The sequence below is a fragment of the Dermacentor andersoni genome, chromosome 6 (genome assembly GCF_023375885.2).
Source record: "Dermacentor andersoni chromosome 6, qqDerAnde1_hic_scaffold, whole genome shotgun sequence".
Lineage (NCBI taxonomy): Eukaryota > Metazoa > Arthropoda > Arachnida > Ixodida > Ixodidae > Dermacentor > Dermacentor andersoni.
Window position 1 is genome coordinate 127,892,019 of NC_092819.1, and position 13,937 is coordinate 127,905,955.

Consider the following 13,937-nt stretch of genomic DNA (forward strand, 5'->3'; position numbering starts at 1 on the left):
GCATTCGTACATTATCTGTCTGCAATACCAAAACGAAGCCCCTCTTACCGTGACAAGGGGCTCGTTGAGCCATTAAAAAAGGCAAAAACTAAAGGAGGGTTAAGCACACACATACGGAGTGCGCTAAGTACGGGCATGTGAGACTGTTAATGCACACAAAAGTGGTGCGCGCGCAAACGAACACACCCAGGTGTTACGGCGAGGAACTGTGTCGATACCGTTTCCCTAAATAGGATATAAACTGCGGCACTCTATATGCACGCAAAGCGACGCCACGTTAGCGGATGCCTACAAGACCTGCGTTTGAAAGGAAACGCTAGTACGGGTGCGAAACTAACAGGAGAGGAAAGTGGAACGCAATTATCCGCAGCCGATCGCAGGCGATTGGCGCAGCAGGAAATTACTTCCGCGTCTGCTGTCGCGCGCATGTTGTAACAATTGGCAGCGAACCGTTACAAGGAATCTGTACAGCTTTAGGGTGGACGAGAGCAAGTAGTCCTTACATAATTGTCGCGATCTTGGAGGAGTATTTTTGGTTACTTAGATGCAGGTCCCCCTGTATTAAAAAAAAGCCTCTGTACGTAGGGCATTTTCACACCGTTCTACACCGACACACGCATTCTATACACTGTTGCATCGGAGTAGCACTCGCATGTTATGCAAGGAAACAGAAGACACAAACAGCAGTGCCTTATAGCAAGAGATATTTTTTCTTGTTATTTTCGGGTGAGAACTTCTACGGAATAAATTACTTCCTTTTAGTTACCTCACTGCTAGAGATAGCTCGCCTCGTAACAGATGTAGCATTCTATCAGGCTTCAAACTAGAAATAAAAGTGCGCCGCAGGCATTGAACGCACGCACGCGCGTACTTCAGACGGAAATGTAAACTATGTTGGGCTTGGGGATTATATAGCAAATGTTCCAATTCTCTTCTCTTTCACGCTTCTTCAGCAGCTGCCCTTGTTTTACGATGTCACCATGGTCGGCCGATCGTAATAGGTAGAGAAGTAAGAATATAATCACGAGAAAGAAAATGCTAATGCAATACTATGCTTGCTCTTAATTTATTAAGAATAGCTTACAAGTGGCAAATTTTCACGCTGTCTAACGATTCAGCGCTAAATTGTAAGTACAAACACGATACGCACTCTCAACGCCACATAAAAAATTTACTCACTTCCGTGTTTATTACGCTACAAGATCACAGGTGTGACCAATCTCTCTGTGAATTCACCCAGCACCATGCACGATGTTGCTTTTTTTTTTTTTTAATATGGTTACTTCCTTTCTCATTCAATGCATGGCTGCAGAGCACGACGTAGAAGGTATATCTGACCGGCATCTCTTGTAACTTGAATTCTTGAATGTCACTTCTAAACCATGCGGGACGTGCACAACTACGTTTTCTGGCTTAATTAGGCTGCATATGAACACAGGCGCATGCTGGGCGACTAATGTGCACATTTGTCACACGTTACCTCAAAACGCCAAGCACTGACCACAGCGACACAGGACATACCACTTCCGTGATACCTAGCTCCCGCAGTAATCTCAACGTCATTAATCTGCTAAAGCGACAGGTATCAAAAATACCAATGAACCAGTGAGGCAGCAGATGCTTTGCTGGTGAAATCTGCACGGGGAAAACACCCACCGCTTTGATCTGAGTGGCGAGTGAGAGACCGTAGGGCCAGGCAGCCCGCCCTGGGTCGCACGTCGCGTCGTGCCTGGGCTCCAGGTTTCGACTCCTGCTGAGCGTCTGCAGGCCACGGGCGAAAGACAGCACTGCGTCGTGGGCGAGGGCTGCGCCCGACTGCACGCAACAATGCAGCGCAGGTGAGGCGGAGCCACGAATCGTCATTTCGTGTGCCGCTATACCAAGAGCGTATTCGCGACGAAAATAGTGCAGTTGACAAGGACGAGCGACAGTAGGACAGACGCGCCCTATCGCTAGTCTCGCCTTTTTCCCTGCGGGTCCTACATCTGTGATGCCCAACGTATAGCTTATTCTACTCCCAATTCGAAACTCAACATTCAGATTTAAACACGGGAAGCACAACTCGCATAGTAGCGTTTTTATTACGCTGGTGCATAGTTTCAGCTTCGGCTAATTTAAAAATCAGCTGGTAAATAACTTCTTACTATAGTAATCAGGTTTTCTTCGTCAAAAAACGCTTAGTTGTCTTTGTGCGCGTGTGTGTAAAAAAATATATTCTCCGTCGCCGAAAAAAAGCAAAGTTGTTTAGAGTTTATGTGAAATGGAATTTGGTCATTGCAGTTAACCCAATAGCTCAAGCGAATAGCTTATTGAGTAGCGATTCATAATGCTGAATAAATTTTGTAGAAGTGAAATAAGAATAGCTTGCGGCACTTCTCACCACGAATGGCGTGTAGAACATGTGAGAGAGCTTGTTTTTGGTGGGCGACAATAACCCCCCCTTTCTCCCTCACACAGATCAGTGATAATTTATGCAATAATTACAAAACGCATCAGAACTCTGGCCGGTAACTCATAAGGACAGCATGCGATTTGGTACCGTTTAAATGGCGAACATATGAATGACAGCACCACAGTTTTTTTTTTTTTTTTCAAAGCGAGAAAGCTATGTAATCTATTGAGGCACAGTGAAGCTACACATAGAATGTTACTTAGTTAACTTCGCAAACGCTCTTCCCTCCGGTCCTTAAGCAGTACACGTAAGTGTTGGAGCGGAGAGCAACTATTCGGGTTCCAGGAGGTGCTTCCGTTGATGCTAATGCAACCTTTAGACATGGCATAGGTCTGTGGTGATCACGTCGCTACTTGACCCGAGAAGAAAACCGAACATCGTCCGACTTAAGTGCCTGCACATTCCGACGTCCGGCCCACATAACTACTCATTAGTCAACCACATTTGTGACTCGAAAAAACACACGAAGCTAATGTTTTAGTGGAGAGTGACCAACCGAAAATTCTTACCCTTTGGCCAATGTGGGCTTTTGCGACCATAGCTTTTTGATAAAGTTCATCTCGTGACCTCAGCGATTCGCCTGTTTGCCAGTGCCCTGAGGTTATTCAGCAGTATATCCCCTTAGAGAACACATAAAATAATTTCAATTTCTATCAGTCAGGTTGAGGTTTAAAAGAGCTCCTCACCAGGTCTGGCCATTTTGAGGTGACAAGCGCAGAGCATACAATGCGCGACAACAATCATGTCTGCAAAGTATTACATCGCTACACGCCGCGGAAAGATCGGATATTTCAATCCGTTTGCACTCGCGGCCGTCGCACTCCAATCTGGACGGTGACGTAATCGTGCCCCTACGCCTATGTAATCGAGTCCGCAGTGTTACGTCACTCGTGGACAACATTCTGGACAACATCTGTGATCTGTGCGATCTGTTGCTTGAATTGACGAATTGAAGTTTAGAGAAATAATAAAACACACAAATGGAATGTCTGCGTGTTTGTGTTTTACTTCGCACCGAAACAAGACATATGTACTTCCGCTTCGTCTGCTTGTTCCCACGGTCGTGCGGTCACGTGCGCAGGTACCGAAACTATGCCATTTTCTACCGTGTTACAGCGCGTGATCACGCTCTGCGATCCGCTTGTTCTGTCTCAGTATTCGCCTAGCATTGAATTATACCGATAGTCATGTTCCCTTGTGCACAGTGCGCAAAATTGTTCGCTGCGCGAACGAGACAAGTGCTCGCGCACGACGCCGTCTGCGGAAGTGCGTAGCGCCGAAAAATAAAAGCGAGGAGCAAAAAAAAAAAGAAGCTGATGTTGGGACCTGTGACGTATGCGTCACGTGATCCTCGAAGTCCGGTATGGGAGAACGCAGGGAAGGAATTTCGCTTGAGTAGGCTAGACGGGGCGAGTAGAGAGAGCGTCTTGCTTGGCAGTGGAGCCCGCGTACTTAAATCATGGGTTCGCGGCACTGAAATATTCCTTTCTCGGCTATTAATGAGCCGATTTGAAAATTTTTTTGCAGCAGAACGCTCACTAGAGCACACGTAACAACTTCCAGCATATAACCAAAATTTGCTATATATAGGGCGTGGTGAGGGGCTCTTTAAAGCAAAACATATGAGTGAATTCTCTTTTGGATACATCTTTAATGTCTTCGATTTTCTCTCAATGCAACTTTCTGTTGTTTTTGGTTGTTGCTACTGCTGCTGTTGTTGTTTCTACCATGAAAAGATGGGACCAAATGACTGTTGTGTCAAAAATAGCCATTGAAACGAAACGTGGCTGCCTGACATTTTGCACGTGATGCTGCATTGTAGCGTTACGAAACGCGTCTGTGATCTTCCTTTGTTTTTTTTTTTTTTTAAGAAACGTTTCTCCTGACAGACCGTACAGAGAATATGTCACCCACCTTTACGCTAGAGAAGATCTGCCTGGCTCTTGGCGACAGCAGCTCCAACGAGTCTTCGACGCCGCTCATGGGCTTCGGCTCTCGCTGCGCCAAGAGCGGAGGCAACTCTGCCGTGGTCACTATGCGAAAACCGGTCACGTTGCAGCGCGAACTGTGGAAGGACCGCAGGTCGACCGCGTGCAGGTCCTGTAGGCAAGGCACAAAGGAGGCAAACCGGGGTTATGTGGCAACGCATCATCTGTGATCATACGGCCCTCCTGAGAAAAACAAGGACATCTGAACTGGACAGCGGACATGACCAGCTATAGTCGCTGTGCGCAAGGCAGAAGATACCGCAAAAAGCACAGGCTGGATCCGCACACAACACAGGCCTTATGATTGAGACGTATCGCACCAAATGTGAAGCCTCAAAGGGGCTCTGAAACACCTTTTATTGAAGTCGAGAAATTGATTTAATGTTAAACTAGACTATTTCAGAAGAAATTTGCCGCAAATATTACTTCAATGCGTTTATAAGAAGCGGATTTATCGGCAATTAAAGATCGCCCTTGAGCCTCATCATGGTGTTGCCTGCTTCTTCAATGCCGTGCACAGCGAAGGCTGCGGTGGAGCGGGGCGGTGCCGACAACTCTCCGCCTACTCAACTTCACTACAGCGCGAAGATGTAATTATATTTTGGATGTTCAAGTAGACGCAAGTGCTTCTAAGTTCGGCGCGTACGACACGCCAAACTCTAAGCATATCATTCAACTTATGGTTGAGTTCACGGTGGCACCTCCATTTGCTGTGATATAGTATACTAGCTCGCTACGCACGGCTTTGTTTTCTCGTACCGAGTGGGATGAGTAGAACGTTTTAATTCGCACTCATCTCTTCTGGGGTCGCAAGAGACGTCGTCTTTCTGTTCGCACGAGCAAACACTTGGGTAACGCTCACATCAGTTGGGCGATGGAGGCGGCACTGCGGACTCGCGTTGAAAGGATTCCTAGCGCAACGACCTTCAACCGTGATGGCAACACACCTCGAATGTATGCAACTCGTGTAGCAGGCGACCTGTTCCAGTCGGATGTTGGCGGTCTGACCGGCTCGTCACTCGCTTGAAGCCACGTCACCCACAGAGACCGCCCAGAGCAGGCAGCTTTTCCCGCCGAACTTCAGCGAGCTCAGTGATCGGGCTCGTCGCGGCTTCCCACGGCGGCCGCGGTATTGAGACTGCTTATCAAACGCAGCTACATGCAAATGTACCCAACGTTTGCTATGCGCACGTCAGGCTTGTAGGGTGCGCTCGCGCTTTTGTGATACAGTCTGGTCATGCTACTTAGTGCCGACCGGCCTTGTCCTGCAACAGCTTTACCGACTGGTAGTGGCCACATCCAAATTATAGATTTCTAAGCGCTGTGAACAGCTCAACACGATGTGATGTTTCCCATGATGTCTCCCAAGGCATTTAGCCAGAACCGCGGCCAGGATTGAGCGTGCGCTGGCTAGCGTACGTGCAGTCTGACCTTAAGTTCCGCGTGGTTCGAGGGTTGTTGAGCGTTCAAAACTAATAAAAATTATCGAGACCCGACGGCTACGGCACCTGCTAAGCAGCTTCGCCGAAGTTTCATTCCTACGGTGGACGGGCGTGGCCGAGCGTGAGCAGACGACAGTCGGCTTCTTCAGGAAGTACGTAATTCTTATCTAAATTCAAAACGCAGGTTTTCGCTTACTTCAGCTTGTTTATTGAACTGCGTCGATAAATATACGCCATACAGCATTCTTGGCTGATGTCAGCTATCAGCCGATAGCAGCCATGTGTGGAAATCTTGCAAATGACACAAGAAAGCCGCCCGCAGTTTCGGAACGGGTGAGGCGATCATGATGATAAATGGCGTTTAGTGGTGGTGAGGAGAAGGGCTCAATAAACTGTTTGAGTAAAAGTGACTTTGCGATCAGCTTCCAAGCTCCATGCGCAGCACTTGACTGCAAAATTTGGCTTAGGTGTTCACAGCAGCGTATGCTTTCCGTGGACTGTGTTTTTTTTTCCACCAAGCTTTAGGGGTAACTATGGATCCCTTTATGGTAAGTGAAAAAAAATGAATTGACAGTTTTGAATTTACGTTCCGTAAGTATTTGTCGGATCGCCTCATCGTTTTCAACTGTTAGCGCATCTTCGTGCTTTATTCGCCCGTGTATAACAAAGGAACAAATCACCCGTATAAGTTTTGCAGAAAACAAATACATAGTCTTAGTAGAAGACGTTAAAAGAAAAAAAAAGACATGTCGTAAATCTAACTCATATTTATTCTTAAGTAATCTAGTGGCAGATTTCAAGGCATTTAAGAAAGGAAAGGTGCTGCTAGATATGGACAGCAGGGCTAGTGGGTTGTGATAAGCATTATGAAACATCGTTCCAGCGCACAATTGAACACGGACGAAAGGAGAAAGACAACATGAACGCCGGACTTCAAGTCCGGTGTTAGTGTTGTCCTTATCTTCTCGTCCGTGTTCAATTCTGCGCTGGAACGATGTTTCATAGTGGTGCTAGAGAAGGGTGGCTTGCGTTCTGAGCCTTTAAACCTACAGTACCTTCACTATTTTGCCCTCAAAGTGCGGGGTGCAATTGAGGTACACAGTTCAGCTTGCAATGGTTTTCTTGGCGTTTAAAATCATACGACGTTGCTTGCTTCTTCGAAGCGAATGTTCTTTTTTTTATTTCTTTGTACCTTAGCTTTGTGAATTAAGATATGGGGTGAGTAATGCATTATGACGTGTCAAGACTGCTTTTAACTTTAATACGCATTGAATATCATACTCGGTGAACATCGCTCGCCAACTGCATTTGATGAAAAATCTGCTTGATTTAAAATTAATGTATTGTACAACTCAGAGGAAAATATGAGACATTATCTGTAGCTCTTTATCTCTGTGGTATCAGGTTTTGTTTCTATCATTGGCCTGAACTCTTTTGGTTGACGCGAAGAATTCAATTTTATTCCGTATGGCATAAAGCAATTATGAACCCCTGACATGCTGTTACATTGTGCGCTGTTAATATCATGGCATAATAAGAGCGATGAGTGGTAGACTCGAATAAAATGAAATGAGGCAGCGTAATCTGCGCTAAAAGTGATTATTTCTTTTTTTTTTTGCAGAATTTACAGAACTTAGCGATTCTTTGACAGACAAATGGGGAAAATGCAACCAAGCGTGAAATTGCTAAAAGACGATTGTTTTAGTCTCGAATTGCGAGACTGGATTGCAGTGTTGTCAAAACCGTCTGACGCTGCGAAGCAAGTCAGTTTCCAGGCAGAGAAAGAAATCGCATTTCTTTATGTTAATGAAATGACGGCACCTCGGTCGCTACTATCGTGCTTAACCCTTTAATCCTCATCTTATATTAAGTCGCGAAGGATTTCGCCTTGTTTGTCTTCATCCGTAACATAACGATCACTTGGAAGGAAATTTCTTAGAATAACGTGTCATGACGAAAAGCTGTGGCTAAGAAGTTTAGAGGGAACCCAACTTCAGAAAAAAGATGACTCGGGAGGAATATAAAGAAGAAATCGCGAATGTTCCGGACAGCCTGGTATTTGTTGGTTTATTTCTTTTTGCACTTCTATCACCTTCCTAAATGAAAAAGAAAATCTACAAATCCGCAAGGAAAAAATAATTGTACTCCTTACTGTAGTTTTACTTCTTCCCAACGCTCACCTTTCCTTAAACGGCAGGCATGCTTGTATTTTCGGGAAAAAATTTCGCGATAACCTTCGGAAAGGATGTCAGAAACACGCTTGGCGGAACTTTTATCGGCAAAACGATTGCACGCTCTGGGAAAACGTCAATAACTTGGGCATGCAAGCCCTCCGTCTGCCATCAGGTTAGCCATTTTGAGCGTCATGCAAGAGAGAGATTTTTTTTTACTTTCTGTGTTTTAACTAAGAAAGTGTAACGCTAAAAGAGCGGTATGTCGGCGATAAGAGCAATGTACTAAAGTTCTAGTAAAACTGAAGTAACTGATCAAGTCAGCGTGAAGCGCTGAGAGCACTGAGAGGCGCGATACAACTTTTTCGCAGTCCTCATCCACCGGAAACACCTTCGCCCGAAATATTCTGACACGTATGCTGACACCATGGTAATGATGTAGCAATCTTTATGTCAGAATGAGTTCACTTTTTTCCACAAACAAAGTGCGCGATGACCTAGTAGCAGCGCTTATTTATTCTAAACTTACATAAACTCTTTGTGGATTAAGGCAAGCTTCAATCGAAAAAATTATAGCGACAGCGTCATCCCATCACTACTTCACGTCCTGTCAGTGGTGTTTTCAATTTTTAATCCATTTTATAATGCATACAAGACATTGAACACACTGAACAACTATTTATTAGCTGTGTTGTTCGTTGTAAGGCGGCTTCAGCTGTATTAGCTGTCACGCGCAAGAACAGCAAGTCCAGCATTAGTTAATCTCAAGGATACACCCACCGCGCTGGTTTCTTTCAGAATTCAAAGAAACATATACAATGGTCCAAGTTATTACATGTCTGTCTAGAAATTAAAGAAGCCAGCTTTTTTAATGAATTCGTTTTCGCACCCAATCCATTCCAATAAGCTGTGGTCATGGCAGCAAAAGTATAAGCACTGAAACCTCGATAATGTATTGTGGTTATCCTAACAAAGTTTAAGACCTCTAATTCACTTTAGCTGAAAGACCGGAAAATTACCTAACACAATACACCCGAAATTAGACTGGGGTAAGCCGGGTTGCCAAATTCAAATAAATCCCCCCCCCCCCCCCCCCCGGTGCTGTCGCGGCTGGAACGTTGCGCTACTAAGCCCTAGAGTAGTCAAATCCCAGTCCCGGCGACAGCATCTCAATGGGAGAGCAATGAAACAAGGCTCTTGTACCGTGCATTGTGTGCACATTCAAGAACCCCAGACACTCAAAATTAAGTACTAGATGCCACCGATGGCGGACCTCATAAATATATGGTCGTTTTAGCATGCAAAACTCTAGAATGTATTTATTTTTAAATAAAGGTTTGTCTGAGGTGAGAAGATCAGACTCAGCGCAAACATTTTTTTCAAGGAGCCCTCAATTGGTCACCCAACTATTTTGATTTTTGTCGCTGTAGCTAAGAGTAGGTCTAATCGGGTTATACGCACGAGAACCTCGACTCTCAGCTCCCATTTTAACCCGTAATTTAATTTGAAGTTGCTGCCTCTAAGCCCCTTTTATTAACAGCGACCGCCAATATGGCATTACCGGCATGATCTGGAAAAGTTCGGGGCCACCGCCGTATCGCATAAATCAGGAAATTCCAAAATAGCACGTGCTCAGCGAATGACGAAGCACCAGATGGTGCTGTAAGAGCATGACGTTGCATTGCACCCGCAATTCTTTCGCTGGCGTGAGAAGAAACAGCACGAACCAGAGAACAGCCGCAGGAGAGAGAGAGAGAGAAAAAAAAACTTTATTTGGTTCCTTCAATGATTTAGCGTCTCGAGGTCTCCGTCGTCTTCTTGGGCGCCGGCGACTTGGAGCCTCTTCCGGCAAGGGTGGGCCCCTATTCCAGGGCTCCACTGAGCCTAGCTACCTCACTAGCGTGCTGCACTAAGGCCCTTTGGGCCGTGAGCTCGCAGCTGGTAAGCCGACTCTCCCATTGCTCCGCACTCGGGTTATTGTGTTGGTGGAATGATTGATTGTGTTTACATTCCCATGTGACATGATATAGTGTGGACGTGGCGCCGCACCATGGGCAGGTCGCTCTGTATTCTGTTGTGTACATTTTGTTTACGATGTATAAATTTGGGAAGGAGTTTGTCTGCAATCTGCGCCAACTCGTTGCTTCCTCCTTCGTTAGAGCTTTGTGCGGTGGGGGATATTTGGCTCTCGTCCCTCTGTATAAGTTTAAGATTTCTGTGTATCCTCCTTCACAAGCGTGTGGGTGATACGGCAATTTCTTCGGCTTCCGCTGTGCCGGCTGCCTTTGCCGTCGCACATGTGATCAGATTCCCGACGCCGTCCACCACCCCCGCCGTGGCCTTGCGCTTCCCTTCTCGCGGGTACGTGGCAGCATCCGTGTATACCGTGTTGTCTAGTAGCGCTAGTGTCTTTTCCACGTATACGGCTCGCGCCTGCCTTCTGCTCTCGTGGAGGTTGGGGTCCATGTTCTTAGGTACTGGCCTAACGTTTATTGTTTTTCTTAAGCAGTCGGGCACGTCTGCGTATCTATCTACGTGTCCGCTCGTGTCCCGTCCCAGCCTAGTCAGGAGCGCTCTCCCTGCAGGGGTGCTTTTGAGTCTGGCTTTCTGCGTTTCGAGCAGGGCTTCCGCCAGTTCGCTGAAAGTGTTGCTGATGCCCAGTTGGAGCAGTCTTTCGTTTGACGTGTTTTTTGGCAGGAACTATCTCCGAGCTGACCACCGAACCTCACATACTCAAACAAAAGCACGCGTACACCGTACACATTGCTCACGCAGAACGTACTTCATTTCGTCATTCGCGAATGTTGCCATATCGCGGTACCTACCAACTCTGATGCATACAGAAAAACGAGAGATAGAAATTTTACACAACACCGAACCCCGTCGAAATGTTCCATATTGCTAAGCTACACATGGTTTAACATCCAATGCATAATTCTGGTTAAACCAATTGCTGTCATTGACCGTTTACCAGAGTGATGTTTGGTAAAAAACTTCCTGTATAGTACATTTCTGTTCTAATTTCGAAAGATAAATGGCGCATATTGTCGTCAGTCCACTGCAAAAATTTTTTTCTTCCTGTCTTTTTTCCTGTCACGTGTAGTTCTTGAAGCCACGGGAGATTGCATTAGGCCACAAAGCAGGGTATGTTCATAGTGTCAGTTTCCTACCTCTATAGTTAGTTTTTTACGCGTATCGCACACCTTGTCAACAAATTCTCTAGGGTGGTATTGACGAGTGAATGTTATAGAACGTACTGGCTTTCATAACATCTGGGTTTCACCATTTTGAAGATAGATTTCCGACGAACTTGTTTTTATGGAATTAGCACCGTTTAAAACACTGTAATATTGAACATTCAGTAACTTGTATGGATCTTGGTTGTACGAGTAAAGCTCACTTTAGATTGGTTTAATGAATAAATAAACAGAAAGCTCTTAACTGAAGAGCAGAGTTATTTCCCAGAGTATTTTCCCATATTATATTCTTCGAAATATAGGATGAAGGAATGGAATGGATGAAGGAGAAGAATGGCCCCAAAGGAATATGGAAAGAAAGAAAAATAAAGCAAGAAAGAGCTGCAGGTCTTGTGATTTTATCGACAGCACAAGAAGCGTTCGATGCGATGAAGGTAGGCAATCTTGTTAAAACTTGAAGGTGAGTGCAAAATAAAATGAAAGAAAAAGACCAGCCGAACCCATCTCAGGATGTCCGTCAATGGCAACGCGCTGAACATTGAATCGACGCTCAGCGCATCGCCACCGTCGAAACCAGTACATACGAGGCACGTACTGCAGCGCGACTTCTCTGCCGCGCTTCTCTAAGAGCACTCGGCGCCATCTAGCGCCGCCGCTGCGACGCCTGCACGTGGCCTCCAAAATGCGTGGTGTGCCGGCGCGTGCGAACGCTTACAAACGCGTCCCGCGGTAACAGGGCTCCTCTCTCGCGCTTCTTCCTGGGCACGCTGCGCCGCCCAGTGGCAATGCCGAGAAGACCACGCGCGGCCACCGAGACGAAAAGAGCAGCGCGCGAGCGCCTGCTAACGCTGAGAACCGTTCTCTCGTTTCACGCACACCCGCTGGCACATACTCGGCGACCCAAGTTTGCCAGAGGTTCGTTCAAGAGCGGCACACACCCACTGCAGTTTGGCGCGCAGCTCGCTAAAGCGTTGCCCTGAAAAGCGTTTATTTTCCGTTGTCCCGCCTGCCTAGGTCGTTGGGTAGACCATGGTCGAATGCGTAGCGCATCGGGCTGCTGTGCTGAGAGGACAACGTTCAAAACCAACCATTGGAACAACTTCGGTCACTGAGCATGCGGCAATGTGTATATATGTGTCGCTCTTCAATGAACCCATGGAGGAAGGAACGCATAGGAAAGGCTCCGGCCAGCCGGAACGTATTGAAGAAAGTGTGGCGGAAGTCACGTGCTGTTTTTCGCAAAGGACCACTGGGACTGGTACACCAAGTGTCAACGTTGTCATTGCAACCACGCTATTGAAGCTCTGGCTGCTGCTCTAGGCCCCTGGAAAGTAAGTTTTTTCGGCCCGTGTCTTTCTCGTAGCAGGTTTTGTTCGCGAGACCAGCTGACTTTGGAGCGTGGTGTGCAAGCTCGAAAGTTGCGTTTTGGGTCTGTGACTGTGAGTTGTAAATCAGCAACAGACATACTCAAGTAATCGTGGCGTCGGTCTTCGTCGTCTTCAACGTGCCACGCGAAAGTACAGGAGCCCGTCTGCTTCACTAAAGCTTACAGAAGACTCGCAGGCTCTGTTCTGACGCGCTCCGGCAGCACACACTACCGGCGGCTCAGAGCAATGCAAGTTCAAAGCTTCCGCCTATCTGCTCCGGCGAGCCGACTGGAGGGGCAACGGCACATGGCACACCAACATGGCTGCATTTCCGCCTTCAAAAACGTGACGTCAACGCCTCTCCTATTTTGTATCTTTCCTTCATGAGTGAACCCATTTCACGCCGACATAGGTAACCGTAGATGCCGGACTCGGTACGTACCACTGTTAAATAAAACTGGGATGCTGAGCTAAATTGAACCCACGTAACGAGAACTCCTCAAAGACGGCAACCTGTTGCTTTAGCAGGTTGCGCCACCAATTCACTGAGTATGTGCCACTCTTCAATGAACATCTCGCAAACTTAGGTCACTAAGTATATGCCACGGTGTGTGCAGCATGCGAGAGAGCCATTCCCAGCGTTCGCCGGCCCTGGCGCGCCGCACTCGTTGTCTCGAAGGCCGCGCGCGGACTTCTCGGTGCAGCCACTATAAGAGCTCGGTTGCAGCATGACGCGTTTCTCAGTGTTCTCACGCTGGTAAGTCATGCATTTCGGACGCCACGCGCAGGCTTCGCGGCTAGCTCCGCTAGACGGCACGTAGTATTCTTCAGGAGGCGCGAAAGGAAGGTTCCGCGACAGCACACGGCTCATCTATAGAACGTTTCGACGGCGGCAATACGTTCTGTCGAAATGTCGATTCAGCATTACCGCCGACGGCCATCGGGGGATGAGTTCTGCCGAGTTATTGGTTGCACGACTGAATGATTAATTATTTGATTGATCTGAAGGACAAGTTCACATGATTAGAGGGACGGTTAGTGCGTGTTGTCCTAATTGCTGAATTCTTTGATTGATTCGTGGAACTTAACGACCCAATGCAACCATGAGAGAAATAACGCTCTTTATTTAAAGAAGCATATAGTGCTTAGGCAGCGCAATTTACCCTTTACGCCACTCTGCATGGAATAGGACGGCGGAGAGGAAAAATCCTAGAAGTTGGGCAGAAGAGACAGAAAAAAAATACGAGGCGATGAAGGTAGGTAATCCTGTTATAATTAGACGGTTAATGCTATATAACATAAAATACCAGTCTTGATGAG

The 13,937-nt window shown here is 46.7% G+C and overlaps 1 protein-coding gene and 1 long non-coding RNA gene across 2 annotated transcripts in view; both read right to left on the reverse strand.

Moving 5' to 3' along the window:
- Positions 1–13,937, reverse strand: part of LOC129382735 (uncharacterized) — a 484,451-nt gene that overhangs the window by 214,078 nt on the left and 256,436 nt on the right. The window lies entirely within an intron of this gene.
- Positions 1–13,937, reverse strand: part of LOC126523535 (glutamate receptor ionotropic, kainate 2-like) — a 239,018-nt gene that overhangs the window by 50,430 nt on the left and 174,651 nt on the right. The window contains exons 6-7 of the mRNA XM_050172135.3: positions 4,367–4,552; positions 1,657–1,815 (exon numbers count right to left, since the gene is read on the reverse strand). Coding sequence (XP_050028092.2) covers positions 1,657–1,815; positions 4,367–4,552 — 345 coding nt within the window. The remainder of the gene's footprint in view (positions 1–1,656; positions 1,816–4,366; positions 4,553–13,937) is intronic.